Below are 12,847 nucleotides of genomic sequence, written 5' to 3' on the forward strand. Positions count from 1 at the left end.
AGCTGTCGTCATTAACGGCATTAGTTATTTAATTTTTTTTTTTTAATGTTTGTTATTCACTTGTGAGAGAGAGAGAGAGAGAGCATGAGCAAGGCAGGGAGAGAGAGGGAGGGAGACACAGAATCCAAAGCAAGTGACAGGCTCTGAGCTGTCAGCACAGAGCCTGATGTGGGGCTCAAACTCATGAGCTGTGAGATCATGACCTGAGCTGAAGTCAGATGTAATGGCATTATTTATTTAGCCAACAGTTTTATTGGTGCTATACCTGTATGCCTTCTTTGAAATTCTAAAGAATATATTTCTTATTCTTAGAAATAAATTTTCTAACCTAATCTGTTTTTTGTTGTTTTTTTTTTTACTAGTACCATTTTGGGGGGGCGTATGAAAATTCATCCTAAGGCTTATAAGGTTATAATTTTAAAAAATCATAGCTAGTCTTAATGATTACACTGACTAACATAGAACGGAACTTTTTTTTTTAGTTCTGCCCTTTATAAAGGGGGATTTGGTATTTTGAGCACTATTTACATAATTGTGATTTTTTTCTTCTTTTGCCTTTTTTCAGTAAACAAATGAATCCTTTCATTGAGGATATTCTGAATAGGATACAAGATTTATTAGAGCTTTCTCCACCTGTAAGTATCTATCTTTCCAAATTACAGATTCTCTCCAAATATCATTGAAGCCATACGTGCCTTTAGCCTTTAATGCTAATGCCTTGTAGGCAGTTTTCTTAATGAAGGGTCAGGGTGGCAGAGAGGAAGAGGGTGTGTGCAAGGGTTAATTACTTCTGTTTACCAAAATTCTGTTAGGATTAGTAAACATAGTACTAGAATTAATAAAATAATGATAGAAAATAATCAGGAGTTGACTGATAAATTTGGCAGAATGAGATATGGTCTGTTCTCACTGTTAAATGTTGGAAGTATCTTACGGAGAAGGAAAAATTTAATTTCTAAATTATTTCTTATTTAGTATATGATCATATTAGCCATTCTAAGTGACTACTACCAGTAGAGTGACTTTTTTTGAGTAATTTAAGGCTTTGGCTAAAAATGTTTAAATGCTGGTTGATATTTTGGTATTCATTTCATCAGAAAGATTTAAATTGAGATACTTTGTAAGTATATTTTGACCTCTACATGTTTTTGTATACTGACGTTGACTCATTTTTTTCAATTTGATAAAAGTTCCTACTAAAGCTTCCACTTGAGAAGTGTTAAACATAAAATAATACTTTTGTTCTTTTCATTGAATATCAAAACTTAGGGTTCAGTGGTTACATAATTTCACTAAATGAAAGATTATTAATGAATTATATGCTTAAATTGTCTTGGCATATTGCAAAAACCTATATATGAAAGAACTTCACCTAATTAATGCCAGTTTTCCTTGGCAGCTTTACAGTGACCTTATAAGACCTAGGCATTCAGAAAGTTTTATGTAGCAATATCATCTTATACATATTAGAAATCTTTGATTTTTTTTTATACTGTTTGTATAAATAAGGGCTTAAACTATAGCTGCAATCCCTTTTTAGTATATAAAAACACTTGGTTTAGAGGCTTTTACTGAATGTTGTCTGCTTAATAGGGTCATGAGTACCCATTTTTAAGTACCGTTAATTAACTCATTTATTTTTTATTTTAAATATTTATTTTTGAGAGAGAGAACATGAAGGGGGGGAGGTTGGGTAAGGGACACCGAAGACCTGAAGTGGGCTGTGCACTAACAGCAGTGAGCCTGATTCGGGGCTCAAACTCACCAACTGTGAGGTCGTGACCTGAGTCGAAGTTGGATGCTCAACCAGCTGAACCACCCGGGTGCCCCAGGACCTAATATCCATATGGCTGCTTTATCTTGGTGTTTTTAACCCTTAAAGCAGTGATTAGTCCTAGTGGTACTTAAATGCTTTAGCTACTTCTATATGGGGACATGCTTCTTTTAATAAATGAGGTATTCTTTTATATAAAATCACCACATAATTTGTTCTAAAACTAGATTTTTATGTAAATTTTTTTAAGTTTATTTATTTTGAGAGAGAGAGAGAGAGAGAGAGTGCAAGCAGAGGAGAGGCAGAGAGAGAGGGAGACTCTCAGTCTGCACTGTCAGTGCAGAGCCCAGCACAGGGCTCTAATTCATGAAACTGTGGGATCATGACCTGAGCCGAAATCAAGAGTCAGACTCTCAACCAACTGAGTCACCCGGGAACCCTTTTTATGTAATTTTTCTTAGGTTTATTTATTTTGGGAGAGACAGAGACAGGGAGAGGGGCAGAGAGAGAGAGGGAAACAGAGAATCCCAAGCAGGCCCTGCACTGTCAGTGTGGAGCCCCATGCGGGGCTCGAACTCACGAAACTGTGAGATCAAGACCTGAGCTGAGATCAACAGTCTGATGCTTAACCAACCGACTGAGCCACCCAGGTGCCCCATGTGATTTTTTAACAGGGAGCTTTAGTGTTGGATCTAGAGTGCACTCTGGTATTTTCACCCTCCTTTTGATCCCTTCCAAAGTAAAAAGTAATAAAAGTCATTAATGTAATGTAAAAAAATAATAAAAGTCATTAGTAAGAATTGACCAGTGTATGGGATATTTACCTGTGCATGAATGAGAACTATTTCTTCCATATGCAGTCTTATTTTCATACATTCTAAAGTAACAACTGGTGTGTATGTGTGTGTGTGTGTGTGTGTGTGTGTGTGTGTGTGGTGTGTTTATTGTGTGGTTTTTATTGTTACTCAATTCTTAAATACTCCTCAAAATATTTACCTGTGTGATCTTTGTATTAACATTCACAACACCTTTATACATCTCATTCGCCTCATAACAGTTTTACAAATAAGATTGTTCTCAAAAGAGAACAAGTTAGAAGGCTAACTAATAATTTATATGACAGTTTACTGTTTTATCAAGGATAGAATTAGACCTTTGATCTTTTGACCTCAAATTCCATTCTCTTTCCATTATGTGGTGCTGGGAGAAAATTTGTTTTTGGTAAGTACTTGATCTACTTTTTAATAATGAGTTGATGTGATAGATTGTATCTCCTGTCCCTATCGCACTAATTGTACTTAAATGAGGGGAACTGAACAACGATAAACACCAGTAGGATTAAATTTCTTTCTAGGAGAATGGTTACCAGTCTTTGTTGAGCAGCGATGATCAACTCTTTATTTATGAGACAGCTGGAGTGCTGATTGTTAATAGTGAATATCCTGCCGAACGGAAACAAGCATTAATGAGAAATCTGTTGACCCCACTAATGGAGAAGTTTAAAATTCTGTTAGAAAAGTTGATGCTGGCACAAGATGAAGAAAGGCAGGCATCACTAGCAGACTGTCTCAACCATGCCGTTGGATTTGCCAGGTGAGTGTGATTGCAATTAAGATTGTAAAGTGAGTATGCACACACAGAACATACATCAAGAACCATTTACTTGGATCTTTTAGCACTGGGTGCACACGCACACACACACAAAATAATTGGGCACATATATCCATGTTTTGAAAACTGGATTGTCCAGAAAATTATCTAAACCTTTCTTCTCTATATCCAATAAAGTAGAAGATTTAACTGAAGAAGGGACTAGGTCACATAACATTTTGCATTTCTGGTTTGATAACTATCCAAATCCTTGATCATCTCACTTCTTTGGTATAAATTGATTGTATATTTAGGGGGGTTAACTGAAGAGTTTATATACTAATGACATGTGGAGACATCTTGGATCAGTTTAGATACTTAAACCAACTTGAGCCACTCAGGCACCCCTGGATCAGTCTTGGTTCTTTAAAGATGAAGTCTTGAGGTTTCTTTTTAGCTCTTGCATTGTGTCCTGAAGACCACCCCAACTGCCTTTTTTTTCCTCTTTGCCCATATATTTTATTGGCAGACAATAACGTATGAAAGCTGGAGTGGTTGCTAATTGGAAATTGCTCTACAGAATACTTCAGTGTAAAAGCTAATGTTAGGATATATAAATAACTTGAATTCTAAGGACTGTTTTCTAAATTTAAGTCAGTAGTTTGCAGATTGTCTAATATAGCCCAGTCATAGTAAGTGTATTTTTTTTCTCTTTTCTGCTTGCTTTATCAGGATTTTAGTAAAACATTTAAGTAGATTTTCATTAGAAAGCTTGTATTAATGACCTGTCATTCGTTTAACCTGAGCCTATTCTGGAATGGTAGCTAGAAGCGATAGTACACAAATAACTGTATTAGCCGAAGATGGAAGCAGTTGTGACATAGAAAATAAATAATTGGCAGGGCACCTGGGCAGTTCAGTCAGTTGAGTGTCCAGCTCTTGATTTCTGCTCAGGTCATGATCTCATGGTTTGTGAGTCCGAGCCCCGCATTGGGCTCTGTGCTGACGGCGTAGAGCCTGCTTGGGATTCTCTCTCTTCCTCTCTCTCTGCCCTTCCCCTGCTTGCTTGCCTGCTCGCTTGCTCTCAAAATAAATAAATAAACTTAAAAAAAAAAAAAAAAAAAAAGAATTGGCTTCTTAGTTCTGTCAATTGTGTGATTTATTGGGTGTTTTTTTTTTTTTAAACAATAATTATTTTTGAGAGAGACACAGCGTGAGTGGGGGAGGAGCAGAGAGAGAGGAAGACACAGAATCCAAAGCAGGGTCCAGGCTCTGAGCTGTCAGCACAGAGCCTGATGCAGGGCTCGAACCCACAAACTGCGAGATCATGCCCTGAGCTGAAGTTGACCCTCAACTGACTGAGCCACCCAGGCGCCCCAATTGTGCATTATTTTTAATTACTCCATAAAACTTCCAAAGAATAAAGCTAAAACTAGTTGCTTGATTTTGCTTATGTAGTCGAACCAGCAAAGCTTTCAGCAACAAGCAGACTGTGAAACAATGTGGCTGTTCCGAAGTTTATCTGGACTGTTTACAGACATTCTTGCCAGCACTCAGTTGCCCCTTACAAAAGGATATTCTCAGAAGTGGAGTTCGGACTTTCCTTCATCGCATGATTATTTGCCTAGAGGAAGAAGTTCTTCCATTCATCCCATCTGCCTCAGAACACATGCTCAAAGATTGTGAAGCAAAAGACCTCCAGGAGTTCATTCCTCTTATCAACCAGATTACAGCCAAGTTTAAGGTACCACAGACCTTCAGAGCTCAGAGAATCACCTGACTTACAAATTAGACATACTTTGGCATTTGCCCCTTAGCTTGTTTTTTCTTTAAATATAAGTCACTTGAGGGCATGGGCCATAGGTCTTGTTGTCAACCCTTGTCTAGCACACTGCCTGGCACATAGGACATCCTTAATAAATGTTTTAGTAAAAACATTTTTTCTGCTCTTTGCAAAAGAAAACTATTAGTCTGCTCTTTTAGAAGAGCAAATAAAAATGACATTGAGTACTAACGGTCTAGGGGTAAATAAAAAGGATTGTAACTTGGGTACCCAAGCAGGAGTTTGAAATTAATTCAGTGTACTAAAGTCACTTTTATTGTACAAGGAGATTTAAGGCAAATATAAGCCGCGTAATAAAATTTACTAACAGTGCTTTCTGTGTTCAAAATCTATTCTAAGCCTTTTTTTGTACATTCATTCATTCAATCCTAACAGCCCTAGAGATAACTATTTTATATATGAGGAAATTGAGACGAAGATGTTAAGGAGTTTGCCAAAAAGCATGTAAAGCCTTGAAAGCCCAATCATATAAATTCTGCTAAAAATTTAGCAAAATAGAATTCGTTTCTTGAGAATTTAAATTTGAATATATTCCATGGCAATACTTGATGGTGAAATACGTCTGAGTCCCTATTATTTTAACCTGAATCTTGGGCTGTAGGCAATGAGTTAACAATTTTCAAGATTTCAATAATACACATGTTCAATGTAGATTTTTGTTTTGACATTGGTATTTGCTAACAAAATTATGTAAATATATTAAATTCTGGATAAAGACTATGTAAAACATGTTTTTTCTGTTTCATATTAATTATCTTACTCATTTCTGAAGTAGTAATAGTTTTTTTTTTATCTTCAGATACAGGTATCTCCTTTTTTACAGCAAATGTTCATGCCTCTGCTTCATGCAATTTTTGAAGTGTTGCTCCGACCAGCAGAAGAAAATGACCAGTCTGCTGCGTTAGAGAAGCAAATGTTGCGAAGGAGTTACTTTGCTTTCCTGCAAACAGTCACAGGCAGCGGAATGAGCGAAGTCATAGCAAATCAAGGTGGGGGTGCTGATACTGTCTGCTCGAGGCCTTGTCACAGTTGCAGTTGCACGCCCGTAGGAGTAAGAGCTCATTGAAGTGAATACCAAACTTCTAAGGTGGTTGTATGTTCGCACCTGGGTTGACAGTTCGTTATCATCAAGGTGAAAATCTATTTCATGCACAGGACCTTAAAATTAATTTGTATTCAGTTCCCCTTTTCCTAGGGCAGTTTTTTTGTTTTTTTTTTTTTTTTTAAGATTTGTAGTTTTAGTTATTTTTTTTTAAGTTTATTTATTTATTTTGAGAGAGACAGACAGTATGAGCGGGGGAGGGCAGAGAGAGGAGGAAGAGAGAATCCAAAGCAGGCTCCACACTGTCAGCACAGACCCCGACACGGGGCTCAAACCCCCAAAACAGCGAGATCATGACCTGAGCTGAAACCGAGAGTCAGATGCTTAACTGACTGAGCCACCCAGGAGCCCCCTAGGGCAGTCTTCTTTAATTGGTTCTTTAGTAGTATAAATAGCATGGTGGCAACTTACCAGCATTGATCTGACAATTGAGTCGCACTGGCCAGCTTGCCATTTTGAAATTAAAAATAAATGGGACTATATGGATCAACATAGAGAATTTTGCTATATAAGAAATCCAGAGGTCAGGATAACAAGAGAATAATTACTTTTTAATGTTTTATGCTTAAAATTTAGCCAAGTTAATAAAAATTGAGGGATCTTACCAATTCTGTAAATGCTTTTGTCTTGTTACACTATATGAAGTGAAAGCTTCAGGTTGCTTTTCTAGGTCTTTTAAAAATTAAACTCAAGTTTTTATTTTGCTTCAGGTGCAGAAAATGTAGAACGAGTTCTGGTTACTGTTATCCAAGGAGCAGTCGAATATCCAGATCCAATTGCCCAGAAAACGTGTTTTATCATCCTCTCCAAGTTGGTAGAACTCTGGGGTAAGATGATTAAAGCAAAACAAAACACTTCATTCCACAGCTTGTTTCCTAAGACTCTTAGAGATAAAGTGGAACCCCAGCTATTAACATGGACGAGAGCTGGGAGTTGATTTTCCCCTCATGAAAATTAGTTGACTTTCTTTTTATGCAAGATGAACATATGACTTTTCTTGACAGGAGGTAAAGATGGACCAGTGGGATTTGCTGATTTTGTTTATAAGCACATTGTCCCTGCATGTTTCCTAGCACCTTTAAAACAGACCTTTGACCTGGCAGATGCACAAACAGTATTGGTAAGCACCTCGGAATCTTTGTTCACCTTGTGTACATCTCATGTATTCTAATTTACAGTTTACTTAATGCCAGATTGACTATATTAGTCTCATTGGCCCACCCCCCACCTTTTTTTAAATTTCAAATTAGGATTCACTTTTAAAAGGTTGATCTCTTCTGGATCTTTTGTGGGTTCTTACTGAATCCTGATACTGAAGTTTAGAATATAAAATACAGCTCCTTCAACTTTAACAGTCCTTTTTCAAGGACTGGGAAAGGATACATTATACAAACATTCTTTAAAGCTTGGTTAAGTTACACTTTTCCACTGCTTTCATTCTAAACCTTGCTCTTAATGGTATTTTCCTAACCATTAAAAGTAACTTTCTCTTGCTCAACTAATAGTTTCCCTAGCTCTTACTTTCAAAATACTTAATTTCAAGCAGTGCCCTTTAACCATTTCCCCAAAACCTAGTAAAAGCTAGTTTTTGTCATTTGATTTACTGCATTAAGACAGCATTTTTGTATTTTTTCCCTTTTTCTCTCCAACCCACTTACTCCACATGCTGGTCACCTTCCTTCCTCTGTCTCTTGTTTGGAAGTAATTGTTAATGAGCAGTGGCCAGGGAAATAAAAAGACAAGTGGGATCACTAACCAAAAATTGACTGTATTAAAATTCTCAACCTTGTTGTTTATAGGCTTTGTCTGAATGTGCGGTGACATTGAAAACAATTCATCTCAAACGGGTGAGCTTTGTACTCTGTGCCCCTTCATTTTCATCTTACACATAGATTTGTTAACATTTTGGGGTTTTTTTTTTTTTTTTTTTTTTAGAAAAGCACAAGCGGGAGAGGGGCAGGGGGGAGAGAGAGAATCTTAAGCAGGCCCCACGCTTAATGCTGAGCTGGACATAGGGCTTGATTCCACAATGCTGGCATCATGACCTGAGCCTAAATCAAGAGTTGGATGCTTGAGCCCCCCCCAAGCACTCCGCCAAGCACTATTCAAAAGCTTTATATTTCTTAACTCATCCACTCCTCACAATAACTTCCATTTTTCATATGGGAAAACTGAGGCTCAGAGAGGTTAAGTAACCTCAAGTTACTAGAAGTTTGCCAGAGTTGGACTTCAAACCAAAGCAATCTCACTCCAGACTCTCTGTTCTTAATCACAATGCCATATTGTGTTTGAAGTATACATGTGTTGTTCTAATTCATTTTTATGCATTATTTTAATATCAAGGAAGAAAATAATTGAGTTATAATTATCTTAATTTTTAGGGCCCAGAATGTGTTCAGTATCTTCAACAAGAATACCTGCCTTCCTTGCAAGTAGCTCCAGAGATAATTCAGGTAAGAGTTGTCCCAGCAGATTCCTTTTACTTTAATTAAAGAAATATGACTGTGTAGTTCAATTTATATTTGGATTCAAGAAAGTCAAGCTGCATTCAACTTGATGTTTTACTGTATACAGGATAGTAAGAGTTGAAACTTCGGGGGTATGTGAAATTGAATGGGAAAAAATTGTATTTTTATTTTCACTAAACTTTAACCAGAAATTTAATTTCCTACCATGGTGTAGGTGACAAATCATAATACCATTCCCATTGTCTGTGACTTTGTCCCCGGTAGAAATCACAGATGTTTTCGTTTCACATTAGTTGTTCCAGGAATCTCAAAATACTGTGTACGCTCCAAGATTTTGAAATTTTAAGTTAACACCCCTAGACCTTGTCGTCTCACTCAGCATCTCTTACTGTTCCACCACATATCAAAAATATTTTTGATAACCAGAAGTCATTATAATTAGTTTCCTTTCTAATCCCGTGTGTTATAAATGTATATATTTTTTAAATTTTTTTAATGTTTGTTTATTTTTGAGAGAGAGAAAGAGAGGCAGAACGTGAGCAGGGGAGGGGCAGAGAGAGGGAGACACAGAATCTGAAGCAGGCTGCAGGCTCTGAGCTGTCAGCACAGAGCCCGATGCAGAGTTTGAACTCACAGACCGTGAGATCATGACCTGAGCTGAAGTCAGACGCTTAACCAACTGAGATACCCAGTATTTTAAAAAACATTCTAGGGGTGCCTGGATGGCTCAGTCGGCTAAGTGTCCGACTCTTGATTTTAACCCAGGTCATGATCTCCTGGTTCCTGGGTTCGAGCCCCACATCGGGCTCCATGCTGACAGTGTGGAGCCTGCTTGAGATTCTCTCTCTCTGCCCCTCACCCCCCGCTCAAAATGAATTAAAAACAAAAACACAATGCTTTAAAAAAAAAAAAAAAAAAAACTACCAAAGTCCAGTGGGCTCCCCAGACTGCCAAAGGGCACCCTAGCACACAAACCTGTTCTGAAGATTTGTGCTGGGTGGTTCATTTTACATGTGCCAAGCTTATCAATGCTTAATTTTTAAAACCTGAAACTGTATTTTGAAGTAAGTATCTGGAATGCAGTCTTACATTTTTATATATCACAAAGTAATTTTTATAATGGTATTCAGTTATTTTCTTGGCATGTAGTTACCCCAACTTACCTAGTAGCACATAGATCTAATTGAGGTATCAGAGTTTTGATTACAACTAGAGTTAGACTCTCTTGAAGGGATTCTAAGAATTCCTTCAGCAACAGTGTTTTTTAAAAGTTTTAGGGGCGCTTGGGTGGCTCAGTCGGTTGAGCGTCCGACTTCGGCTCAGGTCATGATCTCAAGGTCTGTGAGTTCGAGCCCCGCGTCGGGCTCTGTGCAGACAGCTCAGAGCCTGGAGCCTGTTTCAGATTCGTGTCTCCCTCTCTCTGACCCTCCCCCGTTGATGCTCTGTCTCTCTCTGTATCAAAAATAAATAAACGTTTAAAAAAAATGTTTTTTTAAAGTTTTTATCATGCTATTTTATGAAAGGCATTGAAAAAATTGAATGAAAAATAGGATAGATCTCACATAAGAGTAATCATTAATGAATTTATGGTCTCATTTCATAACATGCTATCTTTAACTTTAGAGGTATTAATGAATTTTCTTAGCTATAACTTGTTATATAAGTATAAGGTAATGTTTTAATGAAAGCAGTGACTTTCTTGCACATCAAAAATAGAAATATACCAGGTTAAGTAAAGGAAAACTATATTTCTGTCTAATAATTTGATCATAGAAGATAAGCATCCCCAGTTTTCCTTTTTTTTCATATGTCTCGTGACAACACTTTTTCAGAATTCTGTTAGAGCGCCTTAATTCTTTTTCTTTTGGTCTAGCTCTGCTCAGTTACTGCTCTTACTGGGTGAGAACAGCCACAGCAGTGCAGTTTTTGTCCCACTCTCCCTTCTCAGGCGTGAGTCAATCTTGTGGGAGAACCATGTTCTCAAAAGTGAAAGCAGTCTCTGAAAACTATCACATTTGAAATGCCATAGAACCTTTTTTGCTGAGGACCTGTTATCTGACTACTGTAGATTTGAAGCACCTTATGACAGATGAGTAGATGAGTAAAATGTGGTATTTACATACAATTGAATACTATTCAGCCGTAAAGGAAGGAAATCCTGTCACATGCTACAATCTTGAGGGAGCCTTGAGAACATTCTGCTAAACGAAATAAGCCAGTCACAAAAAGATAAATACTGCATAATTTCACTTACATGAAGTACCTAAAGTAGTCCAACTCTCAGAAACAGAAAGTAGAATGGTGGTGGCCAGGGGCTTGGTAGGGAAAGAAAGGGGGAGTTGATGTCCAGTGAGTATAGAATTTCAATTCTGCAAGATGAAAAGTTCCAGAGATCTGCTGCACAACAGTGTGCAGATAGTTAATGCTAATGTATAGCATTATGGTGGTTAAGATGCTCAGTTATATAGATTTTTTAAATCACAGTTTAAAAAAGAAAACTGGATTTGATTTACAGTGAATTTAATACAACTACAATTCATTCTCTCTCTCTCTCTCTCCCCTCCCATCTGGGCCCCCCAGGAGTTTTGTCAAGCGCTTCAGCAGCCTGATGCTAAAGTTTTTAAAAATTACTTAAAGGTAGGTATTTGGAAAACTTACACATATTCATATCATTAGGTAATATTTTAGAGCTGAGAGACAATACATATTACAGGATACTGTGTCATACTGTAGTCTTACCAGTTATTACTTGTTTGGGGATCTCTTTGTTCTGAAACCGACTTCCAAGAATTTGCGGTTTTGGATGTTAATACTTCAGAGTTTTCTATAAAGTCCCTTTCAACTAAGCTCTTAGAAAAGATCATAAAAAGTGAGGTAAGCACACTGTGTATATGCTTGAACGCACTATGAAAATGCCAGTTTCCTTTTATAGTGTGTGATGTAATTAGATAGGAGCTACAGGATTGGGACAAGTCATGTTTAAGAACATGTGCCCCCAGGGTGCCTGGGTGGCCCAGTTGGTTAGTGTCCAACTCCTGACTTCAGTTCAGGTCATGATCTCACATTTCATGAGTTCGAATCCCGCATTGGGCTCTGTGCTGATAGCATGGAGCCTGCTTGGGATGCGCACTCTCTGTCTCTCTCTCTCTCGTTCTCTCTCTCTCTCTCAAAATAAATATATTATTAAAAAAAAAAAAAAAAAGGAACGTGTGACCCTACTGAAATGAAAGAAAGGAACTAAAAATATAAAAAGTAAGAATTACCTGGTGTATCTTATTTTGAAACTTCTGAGTTGTAGAACGAACAGAACAAATTCTCTGATTTGGCAGTCAAGGCTCTTTTTACATTCATAAAATGAGTGAATTTTTTAAAAAACTCGCCAAGTTGGCAAGAAGTACCAAATGCTTATTTGGCATTCATATTGACAATTTAAATTTGTAAGGCAGAACTGTCTTGCTGTCACCCAGGTAGTCATTCAGTACTGCATCATGACTTTTCACGTAACAGGTACTGTGCTAACTGCTGCAGATATCTGTACGAGTGACTTCTCTTGCCTATAAAGAGCTTGTGCTCTGGAAATAAAATTCCAGTGTGACAGGATGAAGACGTGTTCTTTATTTTTATTACCTTCATTCAGAAAATTGGAGGCCAGAACACTATGCTAAATATGTTAGTAGCAAGTGACTTAATGAATGGCTACCAGGTTTTTTTTGTCCGAGGCATTCAGTAAAATTCCTAAGTCAGGGCCTTTGCCGAGGAAGTAAAGTGTGTCATGCTTGGGCTCCGGTTATAACATCTTCCCTTGCCACTTTTTTCCCTAGAGTAGTGGTCTGTCAGCTTAAACTGACGAGAGTTTTGTGAGAAGATGATCGGGAGCTACTGGTTATCATTGGGAACCCTCCCCACTCCCATGTCCCTGTAAAAGCAAAGTGCCTGTAGAGGTAATCTCTGTTAAATAACTGATCAAACTGGATAAAAGGACTAAAACAAATTGTAACTGGCTATTAAAGGTATCTGTAAGCAGATGCAGGCTTGTGCTCCAAAAATACTAATTCATGCAGCTGCATTTA

General features: G+C 37.5%; 1 protein-coding gene across 3 annotated transcripts in view; it reads left to right on the forward strand.

The window, feature by feature from the left end:
* Positions 1–12,847, forward strand: part of XPOT (exportin for tRNA) — a 36,902-nt gene that overhangs the window by 22,271 nt on the left and 1,784 nt on the right. For all 3 annotated transcript variants that reach the window (XM_042992673.1, XM_042992672.1, XM_042992674.1), the window contains 9 exons: positions 566–635; positions 3,129–3,367; positions 4,823–5,108; positions 6,007–6,196; positions 7,020–7,136; positions 7,314–7,429; positions 8,109–8,156; positions 8,691–8,762; positions 11,358–11,414. In XM_042992673.1, the coding sequence (XP_042848607.1) occupies positions 566–635; positions 3,129–3,367; positions 4,823–5,108; positions 6,007–6,196; positions 7,020–7,136; positions 7,314–7,429; positions 8,109–8,156; positions 8,691–8,762; positions 11,358–11,414 (1,195 nt within the window). The remainder of the gene's footprint in view (positions 1–565; positions 636–3,128; positions 3,368–4,822; positions 5,109–6,006; positions 6,197–7,019; positions 7,137–7,313; positions 7,430–8,108; positions 8,157–8,690; positions 8,763–11,357; positions 11,415–12,847) is intronic.

The sequence above is a fragment of the Panthera tigris genome, chromosome B4, assembly GCF_018350195.1.
Source record: "Panthera tigris isolate Pti1 chromosome B4, P.tigris_Pti1_mat1.1, whole genome shotgun sequence".
Taxonomy (NCBI): Eukaryota; Metazoa; Chordata; class Mammalia; order Carnivora; family Felidae; genus Panthera; species Panthera tigris.